Genomic DNA, 21,158 nt, shown 5'->3' on the forward strand with positions numbered 1-21,158 from the left:
CAGTTGATGCAACAGGCCTTCGACAAGTGGGAGAATATTGTGATTAAGGTGTCTCAACATTAGAGTTCTAACTATGATGATTTATTTAATTATTTGATGCATATATTAATTATAACGTAAGTTGCTAACTTCCTTTGTCATGTTACTTTGTGGGACCTCTTGGTGAGGTGGCATCCTATGTGGCGGGTGATAACTATGACAAAGCTCCAATTTCATAGGAACTCGGTAACCACCTTGGAGGACCTATATTTTAGGTTGCAAGTGTCATGTGTTGATATGTTGGGACTATGATAGTTTCCTATTACGACTATGACAGCAACCTATTCATTGTAAGAGTCAAGAGTAGTTCATTTTAGCAAACATTTTTTATTGAGTTCATATTTGAAAAGTGGCTTTGTGCAAAGTGAAATGCCTATTCTTGGATTTAGCAGTAGCTTTGTAGGTGACTTGCATGTGGAAAGTTGACCATTGATTAAGAGGCAGGTGCTAGTTTTGGAAATTGCTATGTGCAACATGTCTTGTTAATGAAGGCTTTTTGTTTTTGTAATATCCTACCCCTGATTGTTCAACACATATCAAATTCAAGTTTCAATATAAATAAAAATTACAAATTATAAGATTCTTCAACAACTAAAGCTCATAAAAGTATCTTGCCGCTCTACAGATGTCCTCAAACTAAATGGTATAGTTGCATCATCCACAACATGAACCTCAACAAAAGCCTCAATCATAGGATCACGATGTGAATGTTGTAATCCCCCATTGATGGCTTACAAACCTCACCTTCTGCCCTGTCAAATGCAGCCATTTCGTTTCCCATTCCACTGCCTCCCTCTCCAAAGTAGCCAAATCATCATCAGTGAACAAACTATCCTTATCCTCCAAAACCAAATTTAAATATGGATTGATGTCATCAAGGTCAAGTGCTGATAATGCCACTAAAGTAATGTGGAACAAGCACTGGTAAGAGCTGATTTGTGGTTCTTTGACACCTGCAAACTGAAACTCCCCTGCTCCAAGACTACTGCTTCAAAAAGCAAACTCCGAAACAATGCCAAATGATGCCTTTTCCATGCAAAATCATATTATGCAACCATTGCCAACTTTTTTGACAAAAGTTAGGACAATTTTTTAACAAAATCTCTTCAATTCCTCTTCTGCAAGTGTTTAAGCGAGTTATTGGTGAGCTAAATAACTCGCATGTTTTGCAAGTTATTGGCAGGTTATTCAATTATGGTATGGAACATTGACTTTTCACAAAGTCAAAAGTAACCACCTTATTTACAAGTTAAATCTAAAGAATCTCAAACTAGAACTGTCAAAATCACAAGTGCATTTTCTATTATAAGTTGTAGTAGAGAGAATGATTGCATTCAACCATTTTAAAATTTCTCATAAAAAAATGTTTAGCTAGCCAATAGAGAATCTACCCAAAGACCTTAAAATCCAATGAAAATTTGAAACATTATTCATAAATACACTGAGGTAATTTAACTTTATGGTCTAGATGTCTGGACAAACTAACCTGCTCTTCTTCTCAATGGTCCGAGAATCCAACCCCTAACAACATATCACAAGGATGCCATAGTTAGTGTCCAGGACTCAAAATTATTTATGTTGAGCAAATGTAAGTACTAAAGAAAAGAAAGAAAATAAGAAATATCAAGATCACTACTAAGTAAAATAAAACCTTTAACTTTAATGTTCATAAATAAGTTGTACTATAAGAACTCAAAATGGATCCCATAATTAGAAGGAAAAAAGGTGCACTAAGAAGGGTTGCATGTGCATATAGGATTCTAGGAGAAATCTAAAATGATGGATATTAAATACTACAACATTAAATTCGAAAGAGTAAAAACCTCAAAATATTACCATGGAAAGTGGATGAGGTTCAAATCTTATAAAGTTAGTAGCTTGAACTTTTATGGATTACAAAAGATGGCCACAATTAAATCTAAACAATGCCTAAGAAATAAGGACAAAACACGAAAGTATTGAATTGAATTAAGAATAATGATGCATTATGGCAATAATAATATGTCTACGAATGTTGTAAGGCCAAGAATCAATGTAGATGGTCAAATCTTGAACGTAATCTTTCATACTAGCATATTTTCTATTCCCTTTAAAAAGAAAGCGAAAATATATTGTTGTGCATTCATGACGAGTAAAGAAAGAAAGTACACTATAATCCATGGACGACCAAAGTATGTCAACTGGATTCAAAAGAGCAAAAGAAACTACAAAACATTCTAGAAGATGCTACATATTAGATATATTTACTTACAAATGTATTTTAATTTCATAAATATGACATCATTGCCAACAGGCCTAACATAATGGATGAAGGCAATATTCATACCAAAATATGGCATCAATCTCCATAACAAGCTGCCCATCAACCCTAAAACAAGTCAATGACACTTCAATCAATCTTTCTATATATTCCTCAAATGATATCAATGAAATTTTGGAGATACTCGTCAACAACTGTTCAACTCATAACAAGTCAATCTAGGATCTTTGTGATGGTATGACAAAGGCAATGTGCATGGAACTGATAAGAGATGTCAATTAAAAGTTACGAAAAAAATTACTTATTTTGAATTCAGTATCAAGATATTCACCATCTTACCTGGTTTGCCAAGGACCATGGATTAACCTAAACTAGTTCGAGTTGGATTCTGATCCTCGATTGAGTCCAACCTAAATTTAGCCAAACTATCAACCCAAGTACCCCTCACACGTATTCGGACTGAATGGCCAAGCTCCAATTACACCCATGGAGAACTCATGTAGAATCCATAGGGTTCTCCAGAAAAATGCTTTTTAAAAGTTACAAAAATATCATAACTAAAGACTGAATTTTTGAAGGATTTGGAGCTTGACTAAAAAGTGATAAAAATATGAATAATCTCATGCACCATAAAGGTCCTTGTGTCACGAGATACAATGCACTAAGGGCACTGCTGACCCAACCCCCCACCCTAGTTTTCAAAAGCAAAAAATAAAAAAATGGTTTGGTCTGCACTAGATGGAAAGCGGCATTTTTTTCCCAAGTTTACTTTTTATTGAATCCTGAGTAATCGGATTCTATTTATACTATTGGTTTGCAAAGTTAATCCAGAATCCAGCTTCCAAGTAGCGATACTATGATATAAACCATTTTGTTTTGTCTTTTACATTTATGATTTGACAGTTGATATTGAATTATCAATTTCCAGTTATGTTCTCAATTCTATATTTAATTTGGTACATTCTAGTGTACTTCCACTGAAAGATGGCAAATTGAGATAATTAATGAGTTTGTCATCATTTGACACTAGCATTTTTTATAGACTCTTTTGTCATATGTGTTGATTCAGTTTTTCTGATCAATGCCTTCCTCTAGTTTTCATAGTCCTCCATTATTGAAAGACGTTGAACTAAACTTCATCTTTTGCACAAGAGAACCCTTATTAGCTGATTGTGCTTCAGATTTTCTTCTCATGATTTATAAACCAAGTCGGATAGTGCCAAACAACTCACCAACTACAAATATTCATTGTACCAAATACTCACCACTTGTCTAAACTAAGTAGACTGAAAGAAGCAAAGGACTTCAAGAGAGGAAGCTTCAGATAGCACAAAGTTGAGGATCCACTTCTAGCGAAGGAAAGAAGCATCAAAGTTATGGGTCACATAGCTACATTATATTTTGCATAAAAACTCCCCACAGCTGTAGCATGTGCATAATTGTCGGATCCATATCATCTCAGTAATTGTCATGTCCAGTAGCACTTCAAGTAGATTATAAGCATTATAGTATTTAATGTTGACCTTCATTGTAACATATGTTTCAGTAGAAAGGAAAACCATTCATGGCACAAAGTTGTATGTGTCGGCAAGTTGTATCATGAAGAAGCCATCATAGCAACTGTTGTGATATGGATTTGTAGCATTGAAAGTTTCAGCCAACAGTGAAAATTTGTGGCAGCAATGACTGTCATTGACATGACTATGGGAAGGACACAATAAACATCAATTATTTTTACAGTTGCAGATTTCAGTGTGACAGAGCAACACTACCTTCTATCTCGACGCATTTTAGTGCTAATCATCATCTAAGATAATGAACAGGGAGATGTAAGGGAGTCTTGTTCCAAATCTATGGACACAAAAGATTAAGAGATGGAGGAAAAATTCTTCTATATTTTAAAACAAAGCTTTGGTGGGACCAAAAAAATTCATGTGGGGTAATGTGATCCATAAATAGATTGATTCATCACCAAGATCAGTTATTTGAGCTCAGTAACTGTTTTGGAGTGGTACACAGTTTTGCCCTCATAAATGCATTTTTCTCGCAGAACAAAAACAATACTTTGGTGGCACCCAAAGTTTTATATTTTTACATATTCAAGTTTCTCTCCAGACTTTATGCACTTTCCAAAAAAAAGCAGCACCTTGATTGAACTCCACATGCAAAAGTTATGGTTTCTGTACAATAAAATATCCCAAAGGAAACAGCAGCACAAAAATATCAGTTCCAATAGGGGACACTTTTGAGAATTGTCAATTCCATGAGGGGCTGTTCCGAATCCATCGGTCTGATGAAATGGCTGGCTTGTCCCAATTTGAAGTGTCAGAATATGAAACAACAAATTCAACTTTGTCGCATCATTTCCACACCAATAGATCTTTCAGTGATCGGTTATGAACTTCTAGCAACTATATGAAGACATGAGGAGATTGAATTAGTTCATTGGAATAAAGAAAATGATCCCATCTTTTGGATGCAAAGCAGAATACATAAGAGTGAGACTGCAGCACAGAGGAGGGAGTTACAAGCGAAGTACTAAGCTCATGCGGTTCAGAGTTCTCAACACCAAGGAGCACTAGAAGATTAGGATACACATGAAGTGAGTTCATCACACTTTTTATTTATTGTTTTTAACATTCCAAGGAAAGCTTGGAAGATGTGCATTTAGCACTTTAAATTGCTTCGGTTTTCCTTTCCTTGAGGTTTCCATGATAAATATGTCTCTCTATGGTGTGATTTTCTTTTGTTCATGCTTGTTTATGAAGTATAAATCACCCTTCCACACTTTGAATGCACAATCTAACACTACCTCAAAGGAATTCCACTATCATTTGGATGAAAATTAAAGTAGCATAGCATGTTTGGAAATTAATTTGGACTGTTCATTTCTGCAGGCATAATCTTTTGGAAAATCATGGATCATGCATTTAGTTTCCAGAGGCATAATCTTTTGGAAAATTAAGGATCATGCATTTCATTAGAAGTTTTTTGTCACAGGCTAAACAAAATGAAATCCAAGATATGGAGCAAAAATAAGCTAATTAAATTTTTCAGACCACAAATTTAATAGCCAATCTGTCTGACCCAAATTGCATGAGAAGAGATCTTGAACTATTTTACCCCAAGTTTTCGGAATGGGGACAGCAGGGGACAGTGGGACGAGTTTCTGGGATGAAAAAAAAATTTGCCAATTTCGGGGACGGCGGGGCGACGGCAAAGGGGATGGCTATATAAAATATAGGGAAAATTTAAAATATATAGGAAATTATAAATGTTCATATGAAAAATAGATAAAGTGTGTATATATACATTATATTCATGTGAAAACATGGATAGAGCATGTACATGTACATTATAGAACCTTCACATACTGCACTTATGTTCAGAATTCATTGTCAATACTCAATATGCATTCAGAATTCAGAATTCATTGTCAATACTCAATATGCATTCATAATTGAAAATTCATTGTCGATATGCTAGCACTTGTTTGCATGTAGTTCATTGTTTCTTTCTGGTTGAAGAATATTTTGATAGTATTCCATTACTATTATGACCTACAACCGCTTCTTTATGCACTACCAAGTTTTGGGTGTTTGTGAAACTCATTACTAAGCTGTTATTTATATTTCTGAGTGCTTTTGGCTATGATTCAGACCTGTTTACTTTTCATATCAGTGAAAAGTCCAATATTGCAGACCTGCTACCACCTTTTTTACGCACTGCCAAGTTCTGAGTGTGTGTGAAATTTATTACTAGGCCACTGCTCATTATTTATAAGTGCTTTTGGAAGTGATTCAGACATGTTTACCAGTCATATTAGTGAAAATCCAGCTTTACAGACCTATAATAAAATTTAAAAATATTTTTTTAGAGCATTTGAGTCTTTTTTTTTTTAAATGTGCTGGGAAAAAGGGGACAGTTGGCCGTCTCCGGGACTCATTCTTGAAGGGTCTTCAAATACAGAAGCTCTACCTTAATGGTTTTAAAAGACTTACCACCTCCTTAACTTCTTAGTGACCTTTACAATTCAAACTTTTGAAAACCCACTTGAGCCAGTTTTCCAAGAGGGCACCATTTGGCAAAAGAAGCACCTGAGAAGAACCCAAGAAAAAGACTCACTGTCTGAGGAGCAATTCATTTTTTTTTCAACTGCACCTACGTTAATTAGTAAGAAGAAAAGCATGAGCAAAATGCCCAGACAATCCTTAACTAGTTGCAACAAGGATTTTGAGATAGCTGATAATAATTCTTCAAAGTAAAGTAGAGGCTGAGTCACAGTAAATATAAATTCCAGACAAGATTGGAATGTTTAGCTCTTTTGAAAAGCCTAACAAACATAGGATTACTGTTGGATCTATATCCCAGCATAGATGGCCACCCAAAGAAAATACTGACAGATCATTGCCTTGTTTTGTTAAGCTGGATTTCCCATCCTCAATAGGACATAAGCAGACAGTAAAGGAGGAGATGCTTAATCCCATCTCTTTTAAATTTTTAAGTATGTGCTTTCATGTGAATTATATATATTGAATATATAGAAAGTTAATTTCTTTCATAATAATCATATATCTGATACTCAATGCATCCTGTTTAGTTTGTAATGCAGTTTTAATCAAGCAGTTCTGGGCAATAATAGATTGTAAGAACAACTTAGAGTGACATGCAGTGTGTCAATTACAAGGAGGTTTTGTTCAAACAACTAGTTGACCATGGAGAGAAAAGGTAGTATTGTGATATAGTGATTACATAGGGTTCTTGTTGAAGCTAACAATATGTAAGCAACTCCACACAGTAATAAATGCCCATATAAATATGACAGATTCAGAATATAGATGGCCTGGAAAGAAAATGTCAATTGATATTATTTACTGCTCAAAAATTTAGTTGATTGTAATATCCCCTAATTAGTTATACTTTAAATTAACCTAAATTCACTCAAATCTAAAATAGGTAATTAAGTTTATGGGAATACCTTTGTATACTGTTTTCCTGCAACACAAAATTAGAGAGCACATATGAAGTAATACTTATAGACCGAAACATATACTAATGAATTAGATTGAGTGATACCATTCTTTAATGTATTAATTACGATTAGTATTATATTTGTTAGATAAAATCAGATTGTATGTTAGTTGTCATTCTTTATTATCCAATTCTTAGTGCACTACGGTAGGCTAGTTGGATAGGGTGTCCAAGAGACCCTCCACCCTAGGCCCAAGAGCAGATGCTACCACCTCCCCTCTTAAGCCACAGAACAGATGCTACACCCCTCTTGGCTCCATGTGGCAGGTTTTAAGCATCCACTATGGAGTGGCATGCCTAAGAGAGGGTCCCCTATATACAATGAACAATCTTGTTTATGATATTCCAATGAAATTATATTTAATGTCCAATTTAGTCCATCACAGATATACAGTTACTATAACTGTTTATACTTAACATTGTCATCACAAGTTCCATTATATTATGTTCATGCATTATATCAGGTTATCATCAATGCTTTATGTTAATAATATCTTGTTATCATCATTAGTCCTTTATTTACCATTATTTCATTATAATTGTTACGTTGTCCCTTATATTATCAGCATTACATTGAAATACAGTATTATTCCAAATTATAAACAGATTTTGGTGGTATTATCCATCCTTAGATTACATCAACAAATATATATGTATATATATTATATACTATGTTAAATTCATTCTTTAATTACCAATCCTACAGTATGTAATTATCTCAATATAGACTTGGATAACATTTACCTCCTACCCTTGTATCGTATTAATGAAATCTATCTTAATTATATGTAGTAATTTAGTTTCAACAATATGAATGACTTGTTATGCTGCAATGCTAAATCAGAATCCTCACATACCTGTTGCTGACCCTATTCACTGTTAATCCTTGCTGGCAACCTTCCTATCTTACCCGATTCCCCTTATTTCCTCCTCATGTCTATTGGAAGGTATTTATCCTTCCTATCATGGGTGGAGAGACCACTACCAACAGTCATGCCTTTTAGTAGCAGAGACCCTTTTGAAAGGTCGCTGCCTTTCCCTTTATTGCATTTCTCAAGCCATGGCAACCATTCATAACAAATCGTGAATGCCAGTAATTATTAATGCAAATACATTAATCGGGATATTATAATAATAAGAATCAGTTGATAATAATCACTATTACTTAATGATATATATAATCAAAATATAATTAGTAATAGGAATCAATTAGTATCAATATAAGATATCATTATTGGTTTTGCCTGAATCTTAATAATAGTTGTGTTCTGATCTGATCGATGGATGTTCTCACTGGAAGTTTTGATTCCTTTCCTTTATATCTCTCGATGTGAGGGAGGGGTCATACCTTTTCATCATGTATGCCCTTTGGCAAGAGACCCACCCGTTCACCATTAGTACCCTTTGAAAGAGTACAACTCCTCATTATTTCTGCCCTTTGAAAGGGACACAACCTTTCACAATCAGATCTGCACTTCTTATTAAATTGGATCTGCATTTCTGATTCCCAAATTATCCCCCCTCAAATGAGGCTCTCTTCTCCCCTTTTATACCTCATTTTTGGGAGAGTCACAACTTATCATTTCAGTCCTTTTGTCTATTCATTAACTTAGTTAAATTTTTAATTATATACTTTCATATTTTTATTCTAATTTTATTTTTATTATTTTAAATGCTAATTTTATTATTAATATTTACCATTAAATTCTATTTCAAAATCGGGACATTACAATGATGTAAAAAATGGAAACAGCTATTAAAAGAATTAAAATTTGTTTATATCCATGCTACTTTTCAGTTTCTACAAACTTTCAGAGGTCAACTTGGATACCAGGTAATTTTGCAATGTGTCATGCAGTTCATTGAAAGGATGAATACAGCAATTCATCTTGATGCAGAACAAAGAAACTGAGAAACTCACCTGAAATACAAAATCCTTCAGAACCATTTGTGTTTCCATTAACACTATCTGTGTAAAAACATTCTGTAACTTTTCCGCAAACCCAGGAATGTCATCAATCAATGCATAGGCATCAGCCACCTGAACAAACTTTGTATTAGAGTTTAGGATAACCCATGGAAACTGACTTTGTGATTAGAAAAAAAATAATAGAATTCTGTACAGACAACAGTCAGTTTGGATGATGCTATAAGTCACATCAAAGAAGCCTTAAGCACAGGCATACTACTGACTTTGTGTTCATAAAAAATAGTAGAACACTGTATAGACAACAGTCAGTTTGGATGATGCTATAAGTCACATCAAAGAAACCTTAAGCACAGGCATGCTGTTTCTGATGTTTACTGCATGGAATAAATTTCTCAAATCATTCACATTAGTTTACTAATATCTTCTCGTACAATATTTCTATATCATGTGCCTTTCAATTCTCTTACAAGAAAAAAATATGAATCCACTTCTGTAATTTAAAGGATTTACAAAGAAACAACAAAATAACTATAAGCAATAAGTTTTCTACATAGTCCTTTCATATGCAATTTGTAGAAATATTATATTCATGTCCATAAATCACCAAAATAAATCAATGGAACTCCATAAATCTGATAAGATAGAAAAATCCTGCTATATAAAGTGGTAAAGTGAAATAAAATGAATCAATATATATAAAAGCCCTCACAAATGACAAAACCATGTATCAAAAGCAGAAAGAACACAATCCTTGTGAGATAAAGGAATGTGAGAACAACCACTGCTCAAAAGGAGAGAGGTCGAGGCTTCTGGCTCGTCACTAGCAAACAGAAAACCCACAAAGCATCAACCACAGTTAAGTCAACAATACAGAAACTGTAGATGCCCCTGGAGAATGGTCTAGGCAGGCCAGAGCTGTTCAAGGTCAACATCATGCTTGTCACTCTTTTAGCATAAAAGATTGAAGTATTCCTGCATAAAACAAGACCTTCTACGTGCATATAGACAATTAAGGAACATTTATTGGAACTACAATTGCGCAGCCAGGAGAAGAAAACATTGTCCATCTTATCTAATTTGACATTCAAAAATCATTTTAAGTGAAAATAATATTAGAACGTCACATAGAGGGAGGCAATGGGCATAATATATGTCATTCAAAAGTTATCTGAGAAAAAATTATATTACATCACACAAAGGGAAGCAACGGGCATAATGTATGTCATTCAAAAGTTCATAAAATATTTGTTGACAATGCCCTTCATCATTTTCACAAACCTCTAGGCATTAAAGTACCTTGTCCACAATCTTCTGATGATAGAATTAGAGCCTATGGCTTGTTCAGGATCACCAATATTACCTCCCCAAACATTGACTCAAAGGATAAAGGTTGTTCCAGTCCCAAATGTTCGTTGGTCAATCGACAACTCATATACTTCAAAGTTGACAATGGAAGCCAAAATTACCTAATATTAGAGCCACATCATGTTTTGTTGGGCAATCATGACCATTAGAGCCACATCATGTTTTGTTGGGCAATCATATATGTTCCGTTGACATGCAATCTATAATGCAAATCACAAGAATGCTATCATAGATGTTGGCGAGCATGAATACTACATACCAGAATCAATCCTAGTTCAAAAATGAAGTTTATCACTCTTATAATCAAACAAAATAGTAAGAATGTCCTAGCAGCTTTGACTCATACAACTTTCTTAGTGCAACCACACCTATTGAATTTATGTTCAAGGAGAACAAGAATCTATTTCAATTACCAAACAAAGTGCCTCAACATTGTCACATAAAACATACACTTGTCCTAATACCAAGGCTACCATTATCTAATACATCTGCGTACTACAAATTGTTTGTCAAGCATGAAGAGATCAAGCAACAAATCCAAGAACTTGTTGATGTGGACCACACATCAAAACCAACTCTTCAACTTGCAACATCCCAATTGTGCTCACACCAAAGGACTTTGCATGGCAATTGTGCATCAATTATAAAGAACCACTACCATCTTCCTTGAATAGAACATCTCCTAGACCAACTTTGAGGTGCCAAGTTTTTCAGCAAAATCAATCTTATATCTAGGTATCATCAAATTCATGTTGTATATACAAACATTTGGAAGGCAAAAAGGTTTGTTTGAACGGTTGTTGATGAGCACATAGTTATACTGAGAGGGAGGGGGGTGTATCAGTATAACGATAATCTTTACTTTTTACAAACTTAATACCATATTTAAAACTTGATCAACAATAATAATTCCATTATCTTACTAATAGATGTTTCCTCTGTATGAAGGAGGCCAAAACTATTCATCACTTGTTCCCGCATTGTGATTTTGCTTCTGAAGTTTGGGGGTCTCTTTTGTAGTTATGGAATGTGGATTGGGTTATCCCTTCTTCTCTTGAGGGCCTACAAGATTGATCATTATCTCCATGTCTATTTTTTTCATGATGTTATTCTGTGTTTCTCTTGTTTTCCTTCTTTGAATTTGTCTTACTGAGCTTTCGTTTTTCTTTCTTGCAAAAGACCCTTCCCTGTGGACTTATATCTTCATCTTTTCTAGAGATAGGTGATATGCATCATTCTTCAAATTGTCTCTTAACTTGCAAGATCATGATCTCTTTGTCTATCTTTTTTATCATCTTGTCCTTGATCACTGCCGTAAGAGATGATGTTGTTTTCTTATATCGAGTAAGATTATTCACTACTTGAGCAGCATGTCCAAAAAACTGTAGGGCAGCCATATGAACTCTTTCTCAATTTCCCATCTGTATTCTTAATTATCTATCCTCTTTTTTCACATGCGATTTTTTCAATAATTTCCTCATGTTACCTGATCATTACCTTCCCTTTGACATCAATGACAAACTTATATGATGAATTCTATCTTAACATCAATAACAACTTCCAATCATCTACATATCCTTGACATCAATGACAACATTTCCAACAGTTGCTCATGCCCTTTGGGTTGACAAACACACCAATGCCATTCATCCAAATGACGAACAACATTCTTAGGCCATTCCCCAACTCATTTGTTGTTGTCTACCTTTGTAGTATCCCAATCTTCACCAAGACATGAAATGAACATCTACACCATATCCAATGGGTGTTTCACATCTTGTGGCAATACAATTTCTATGTCAACTTTGTGAAATGGCCATTTGTTATGTCAGAGATTCAATATCTAGGATACATTGTGGATACACAAATACACATGGACCTTGTCAAAATCTACAACATCCAAGAATGACCTACACTAAAGAATCTCACAAAACTTCGCAACTTCTTGGGGATAGAAAGCTTCTACAAGAGGTTTGTACTTAACTTTTCTTGTGTCACGTTGGCATCGAATCAAATCACTAGAGGTGGCACAAAAGCAACATTCATCTAGTCCATCACACAACAAAAAATATTCAATGAACTAATATGTGAACCATGTTATACATCAATGTTTGTGCTTCTAGATCTTCAGCAACCACTTGAGATATGAACCAACATCTCCAAATATGCATTTAAAGAAATCTTCACTCAAAATGGCTATCAATTAGTTTTCAAAATGAGACCTTCAAGGCAACTATTGCAATATCTCACGTATGACAAGGAGCTTTATGTCATTGTCTAGGCATGTAAACAATGGAAACAATACATACTATGTAAAGAAACTATTATCTGTACAAAAAACATCATAAGTGGTCATCATATCTCCAACAATTCCACCTCAACATCAAACACAAGAGAAGTTCTAATCATATAGTAAATTGTTTGAGTTGACACTTCATGTTCTTCTCAATATGCTTGGCACATGGACATTAGAATGACACATGATCAAAATTATATGCATCATATGCAAACTCCTCAGTAATCTATCACATGTTATGCAATGATAAGCAATCCTAAAAATCTTGCAAAATACACTAATATATCATTCTCGACACTTGTGTGTACTACAGAAGCAAGAGTGGTAGAAACTCATATGGGAGGCTCCTTTTAACAAGGTTACAATACACTTATGTAGTTGAGAAGATCCACGATGTATTGCATAAGTACTTCTATTCACCACACCTTTGATTAAACGTAAACAAGAATATCTGATTCTACATGCATGTAGCATACCCAAATCAGTTGACAAAAGACAATCTATATACACATCTTTGCCAGCTCCGCCAAATCTTTTTGAACTCATTCACATTGACTTTATGTCTGGTTATCCCACCATCAAAAGGGGTAATGACTATATGTAGTGATAGATAGGTTCTCCAATATGGAAATTTGTATACCTTGCAAAACAAGCATTTCAGCTATAGAAAGAGCTCAACTATACATTCAAAATGTAAATTAGGTTTGTCTAAATCAGAAGTTGTCTTTTGGCTAACTTGTCATTAGCAAGGGATTCAATTTGTCAAAAAAAACCCATAGGTTGAACCTGGCCCAACTGTACCTTTGGAGAATTTAAATTTTGATGGATGATATAAATAAAGAACATACTGAAATATCCCCCTCGGATTTTTTCCAGATTCTTACCAAATTAACCACAGAAAATTTAAACAATTTTTTTGCATGCAGTTGTTTACAATACACCTTCAAATTAAACTGAGATTCATTAATTTTCAGACTGAAATAATAGTTCTGAAATTAAAATAAACATTGCACTAAAATCCACAGCAGAACAACAACAAAAATTACCAATCCCAGCCACAGCATTTACAGTTGGATTGGACAACTAGCAGATAGAACCTGAAGCATAAAGCGAGCCACCTGAATGATAACTCCAACTGACAATGGGTTTCCATCCACTGCCTCCAAGCTTGAGGGTTTGCGTCCTCAAACCTGCCGAAAAACTAGAGCTTCCCAAAAACTCCCCAAAGAAACAATCTTCAAACATATAACCAAGCATCCCCCAAAATGAGCCTCTCCAAGTTATTAAATAGCTCAACTTGTGACTCTTCGTTTGTCCACTACCTGCCTCTTGGAATTCCCTTCTATTTATTAAGTGACTTTACTTTTAAATTTGTTGTTGACATAAAAAGTCACTTTTAATCTGCATTAATAAATAATTAAATTAAGTTGTCTTCTTAAACTTAATTATTTAATGGGTTTTCCTAATGTCCCAAAAAAGGGACATTACAGTCCTCCCTCCTCAAAGATTGTTTGTCCTCAAGCAATCATGAATCTACATACCAATACCAGGATCCCAAACCATCCTCAGAAACATTGTTCTACAAATCTGTTGTGCCACACTAATTAATCCCTCTACATGCCCATGGTGAATCAACATATCCTGGTCCACAAGAATCAATGCACCGAACATGTCACTGCCTAGATCCCAATCAATCTGTAGAGCCTTCTATAAGAAATGAAGGAGTTTGTCAACCAATCACCCTGAAGTAACCGTCCATGCCGGAAGAACAACCCAATCAGATGATCAACAACATAAGTGTTTTCAAACATGTCATCAAACTATAGTTCCGTGACTCGCCATGACTCTCCAAAACTCGGCGAGTCACAAGCCGAGTCACCCTCGGCGAGTTTTGGGTGGCTCGGACTCAACAAGGCTGACCCGAGACTCGCTCTATGCAAAACCACTAGAAATTGGTTTTTTTGCCGAATTCTGCGGAGTTTTTGCCGAGTCCTATCGATTTTTTGCCGAGTCCTGAGTCGGGTCAACCTTGCCAAGTCCGCGCCGAGTCTGAGTCTCGTCCATGCCAATCAAAGAAAAAACACCCCTCAACACTCCTAGACCATTGAATCATTGATGTATTTAATGTAAAATCAGGAAGTGCTCTATGATACCAATTTGGACAGCCACCATGCCATAAGAAATCAAAGTGAATGAAGTCACCAAACAACAAATATACCGCTGCCCTATCAAGAGGAAAAGATGACAGTCTCAAGATTGAGGTGTGTATGTCTTCACTGCCCAACACTGTGTTGACGTGTATTTTGTACACAATCATACACAGAATAAAATACCCAAAGGCATCTTATCCTCTCTTGAATAAAGTCTCTAACTGCTGAAGATATCGCAAGAAGGATCAGTTAGGGTGACTCCAATGTTCTTTTAGTAGGGTCTCTACGTGTGGATAAGCACCAGTGGTCGTTGTGATTGCTGTGTCATCAAGGGGCCTTACGTTTCCGAAGAATTTCCTAAACTAAACAAGCTCTTAAAAAATATCAAAAGAGTAGGGTTTGCAAGAGATCTAGTCTAGTCTAACCCTAAGAATGACTCAATGTGGACGAGACTTGGCGAGATTCTACCAACTTCAATATTGCCATAAATTAACAACTCAATTGAAATTGATGCGATCTTCTAAGGTAACAAATGATTTTTCAATACATCAAGGATCAAGGACACTACCACGAAGGCACATATCCAAAATACAACAACGATTGAAGGTTTAAGCGATTCAAGTTTATCCAGTTGACCACGCAAGGAGTTCCTACAATCAGCAAGAAGCTAGTGGTTTGGAAAGTGAATCCTACCAAAGATCAAGTCCAACACTTTGTCCTTCAAATTAACACACTACTTTGATTGAGAATGATTCAAAAAAATGAACAACCATGAAGATAACCACAAGAATTGCAATAAAATACCATAACTTCAATATTTTATTGATCTCAAAGCCATCATGTACAACAATTGTTTGAAATTCCTTTCTCAAAGCTCAATCTTGCTACAAAAGTAACTTGCTTATAAACTCTAATATCTCTCTAATTCTCTAATACATCATTCTTCTCTAATTTTCTAGTTACAAAATGAAAGAAATGAGGGTATAAATAGCATCCTCAATTACAATGAACGGTCCAGATTGAAAAGAAGATCAATGGCCAAGATTATGACACCTAAACCCTAATTAGGGTTTATTACAAATAGCCCCCTTTTTACTGAACAATATTAAATGCATAGCCAAATATTAAATTTGGCACAAAAATTTAGGAGACATAGACCAATGATAATTAAGGTGCCATGTCATCTATAACAACCTCTCATCTAGAATCTTATTCCCTTTCCAATGCTCCTTTTTAGCATGTGCAATGAATCTTGATACGATTCCTTCGATCTCAGCAATTGGAATCTCGGGAAGATTCCTCATTCTTTCTTCCAAGTGGATGACCTGATCAAATGCCTTGAGAAGAGCAGTGTCCCATCCAGGTTCAAGTTCCTTAGTCTTTTCAATCAGGAGCATGGTAGCAAACATCTGGTCCCGTTGCTCATCAGTGATAACGTTAGCATCCTTGCAAAAGATGACCTTAACTCTTTCCTCCAATTCCTGCAAATCCACATCTGTCTCAACTTCGATCCTCCTGCCAAGAATGGTACGTAGTACCTCAAATACTCTGTCTTGGATCAGGTGGATAACCTCCTCAACATGATTGCATCTGGTACTGATATCCTCGAAGAGAACTTCCTTCATCTAGAGTAAGGTTGACCACTGAAGCAAACTATGAGGTCCTCCATCCATGATCTTTTCCTGCGCTAAGACCTTCCTCAATGTTTGTCTGATTACTTGCAAGACAGGAATGATAACATCTTTAGTATGAGCAAAGGCAGCTATCGTTATCATCAAGTTGTGGATGATCTCAAGAACTTGGATAGCCCGGTGAATAGTCTGCATCATCCTCGTTGCAAATTCCATGGCAACTGTATGAGATTTGTCAATCCATGAGCTCATAAGCTGGATAAAACTCCTGACTCTCTCTGCCTCACCAATTGATTGAAGGGGAAGTGCCTGTACGGGCGATCTTGCTGGATCCTGACATCCCAAAGGTTGATTGAGATGGCTGAAATATGTTCTCCATGCACCGACCTCTCTCTCAAGCTTTCTATTTTTCTCCATTTCTTCCCTAAGCTTGTCTTTCAATGCCTCAAATGAATCGGTGGCATCATCTAGTGTCTGCTCGGCTGTGAGTGGACCAAGCTCAAATGTCTCTACATCATACTCTTTTGCAAGGATCTCACCTTCATACTTGTCCACGGCCGGTGTAGCTATCTGCAATTTCCTGGATCCAGTTTCATCTCTGATCATCTTGGACATCTTAGTAGCCTTCCTCTTCTCTGTCACTTCCTAGGAATGTCCAACAAGGCTCTCCAAATCAATCACATTGTCCTCGTCCTCGATCACAATCACCCTTGTTAGTCTTTCCTTTAACCAATCTGGGATGGCAGATCTTGTTTCTTTAACCTGAATCTCCTTAGGCAATATTTCTTCTTCTCTGGGAGGAGATGTTACTTCGTTATCTTCCCTATCTTCATGCAACTCATTATCTTGGAGAGATCCACCTGGTGACCTTCGAGGTGCCTGTCCTTCTTTATCGTTCTGTACCATTGATTCCATAGACTCCTCTATCTCAAATGTCCTCTTCTCTTGTCGAGAAGATGTGCCGGATGAACGATCTCGGTTGGCCTCCTGCTTCTTCTTGGAAGATTCTCTTTTCTCAGGTCTCTCTTTCCTCTTCGAGCCTCTTGGATGGAGATTGCCTTCACTTGCGCTTCGAAGGTTGCCTTCGCTTGCATTTCTAGGATTAGGATTACCCTCACTTACACTTGCCCCACCTTCAGCTGGTCTCTCCTCCAAGGTGAAAGTCATAGCTATGCCCTGTTCTCTCAACTTCTGATGCTGCACATCAACCCATCTGCGAGTACAAGACAAGACTGGAGCCATCAAAGCATCTAGATCCACAACCTCAGGCTCATTCCAATCTAACCTCACTGTTCTGCTTTCTCGATCATAGGATGATTGGAGATGTCTGCCACTGTCCTGAGCTTGGTCGGTGTTGACGTGTGTTTTGTACACAATCATACACAGAATAAAATACCTAAAGGCATCTTATCCTCTCTTGAGAAAATAGTCTCTAACTGCTGAAGATTCGCATAAAGGATCAGTTAGGTAGACTCCAAGGTTCTTTGATGTAGGGTCTCTACGTGTGGACAAGCTCCAGTGGTATGATGTGATTTGCTGGAATCACAAGGGGACTTACATTGAACTTCCGATCTGCTTTGCTGGACACAGGCTCTTACTAACTTGGATTTGAAAAATAGAAAAAGGATAAGGGCGAAGAGAGGATCTAATCCTAATACTAAGAATGTAGGAGCAATGATTGGATTTTTGATGAAACTCTAACTAGGTCTTGTTTTGACATCAATGGAACATCTACACAAGACTAGTGCGATCTTCTAAGGGGAGCTTTATGATGTTCAAATTATCACCGCAGGCATAGATACCATCCAAGTTGATGCATATCAATGAAGAGGCAACAAATTGAAATTGAGCTTAGGCTGAATGATTCCAGTTGACTACGCAAGGCAAGTCTGCAATCAACAAACTGCTAGTAGTATGGATGTACGAATTCCACCATCAATCAATCACATTTCCTCCATTCATCTAATCATCTACCATCTAAGATTGAAGACTCAACAAGAAACCATGCAAATTGCAAGAAAAACGACATATTTCACCATTACTTCAATGAAAATGGAGTTTGTTTACAATCAATGGCAACAATTTCTTGCCTTGTCCTCCTATTCTACTCTAATTGCTATTCTATCAACTATATTCTAACTCTTCCAACTATTTACAACTCTCTCTAATCATCTAAAATTTAATTCTTACAAAATGAAATGCCTGGGCTTATATAGTGCCCACAATACAATTTGATGGCTTAGATCAATTCAAGATCAATGGCCAAGATTTTACAATGAAAACCCTAATTAGGGTTTGTTACAACCATTACATAACATTTAATGCTTGACCAATGATAAAATTGTATTGCTTGGACACATGTCCCTTTTAGAAAAATCGACCAATGGATAGCCGGGGTAGGTACATCGGAGTTTGTGCCACCTTCCATGAGTTAAGTACATTGAATCTGGACATGCTGAGATGGACTTCACTGATTGGAGAAATGATGACTAGGACGCCACCTCATCTGACACTTGAAGCTTGCTAGATATTCAATTTGATGTCGTTGAGAGACTATCTTTAATTAACTCTTGTTCTAACTCCTTTTGTCCTTGATGTGCAGGATGACGATGTACCTCGCCTTGGAACGCTGGATTGAAAGAGGTCGCCCATGTCTTGGCTTGATCGTCCTGGCGAAGACCGTCCTTGATCCGGCTTGATTTTCCTTGAAGAGACCTCCATTTGACGCCTACACAACATTTCAAAATTAGTAACATGATTTTGCAATACATAACATAAATTAGAGAGCAAATTTTAGGAAACTTAATGATAAGTCCTTTATTAATCATTTCCTAAAAAAGACTGAGCTAAGGAAAAACAAAATTTCAAAATTAAGGCAATGACAATCAAAATTTGAAATTAAAACAAGAGATCTTGCCATACCTTACTTGAGAGCTAACTCTAAAATGCAAAATGAATAAAATCGCCTAGGCAAAATTTGAAATAAGATGGTCTTGATGTGATCTTCAAAAGAACGTTCCTCTTATCAACTTCGCCACCCTTCAAGTCTTGGACGTGATCTCTAATGCCTTGGCAAATTCGCTTAAGTGGAAACTTTTAGATTCGCACCACCTTGGATAACCTTGGCACCACCTTGCTTTGTAAACTCCAAATCGCACTTTGAACACAATTTCGCACCTTCTCAAATCGCATGTGAATGAAGAATGATAATGTGAAAATGAAGATTCTCACCCTCCCTTTATAGCGCTCACCTCATACTTACCTTAAGGCCGACTTGGTAATAATAAAGCAATTATAAATGATTTTTAATAAATAACAAAGGCCGACCTTCATAAAATAAACTCAAGCGCTCCATTTTTATTGCAAACAATAATTAATTAATTAAATTTCCTTGTTTATTAATTAATAAATTCGATTTTTTTTTTTTTTACAAGGCAAAAATAATTAATTAATGTTTTGCGCAAATTTTAAATGCCATTTTAATTGAATTTTCAAAGATTATCGATTTTTAGCATTTAAAATAAATTCAGAAATGTTTGTTTGAATGCCAAATTGTGAAGGTGAAAGATACGTACCTCATCGCCCTGGTCCCTTGGAGAGGGACAGGAGCGATCCATCAATTTTGTCCTGATTCTCGCAATTTTGACGTTCAAAGTTCTCATCTCCACGTTGATTTTGCGATGTTTGTTGGGTCCTTCAAGCTTGAATGTCTTGCATGCGTTCATGAGTGTCTTTGGATGTTCATCGCCCTGGTCCTTGTCCAAAGGACAGGAGCGATCTTCAAATTTCCACGTTCAATATGCATCCTTTTATCTTCGATCTTCATTGTGATGTCCTCCAAACGTCGTCCCTTGCCTCGCTTAACCTCACCTTGCTTTGATCTTGAAGGAATATGAGTGCTCTTGATAGGATCGCCCTGGTCCTTGTCCAAAGGACAGGAGCGATGTGAGCTTTTTACCTTGATTAGCAATGTTTGGACGTTCAAAACTCTGGTATGTTATCTTCAAACGATGCCTTAGACCTTGCATTACCTTATGAAATCTTGTTCTTACGTAAATCTTGCACAAAATGACCAATGCATCTAACATCGCCCTGGTCCCTTGGAGAGGGACAGGAGCGATCTATGTCCTAGGATGCGAATTTCATCATTGTGACGACCTTTTAATGTTTGTGCTTGCTAAAGACGCCTTGAAATGTCCCTCGCCACCTCGTCTTGACTTGGATCGACCTTGAACTTGCATAGGAAGTAACATCACCATTGTATCGCCCTGGTCCCTTGGAGAGGGACAGGAGCGATCCTCCTTTTGTAGCCTTTATCTCACTTTGTCAGGTTCCAAGTCTATATTCAACGGATTCGTCTTTCTTCACTCCATTCGTTCATGCCTTGACATTGTTTGTAACTTTGCAAGAAAATCAATTATATCAAAAATCGCTCTGGTCCCTTCCTGAGGGACAG

At 36.3% G+C, this 21,158-nt stretch overlaps 1 protein-coding gene across 6 annotated transcripts in view; it reads right to left on the reverse strand.

The window, feature by feature from the left end:
* LOC131046440 (uncharacterized) overlaps positions 1-21,158 on the reverse strand; it is a 274,884-nt gene that overhangs the window by 103,763 nt on the left and 149,963 nt on the right. For all 6 annotated transcript variants that reach the window (XR_009106005.2, XM_057980187.2, XM_057980184.2 and 3 more), the window contains 2 exons: positions 9,252-9,371; positions 1,526-1,560 (listed from right to left, as the gene is read on the reverse strand). Coding sequence is in view for 5 of the 6 variants with exons in the window: in XM_057980187.2 (XP_057836170.2) it covers positions 1,526-1,560; positions 9,252-9,371 (155 nt within the window). In the remaining variant the exon portion in view is untranslated. The remainder of the gene's footprint in view (positions 1-1,525; positions 1,561-9,251; positions 9,372-21,158) is intronic.

This window comes from Cryptomeria japonica, chromosome 1, assembly GCF_030272615.1.
Source record: "Cryptomeria japonica chromosome 1, Sugi_1.0, whole genome shotgun sequence".
NCBI lineage: Eukaryota > Viridiplantae > Streptophyta > Pinopsida > Cupressales > Cupressaceae > Cryptomeria > Cryptomeria japonica.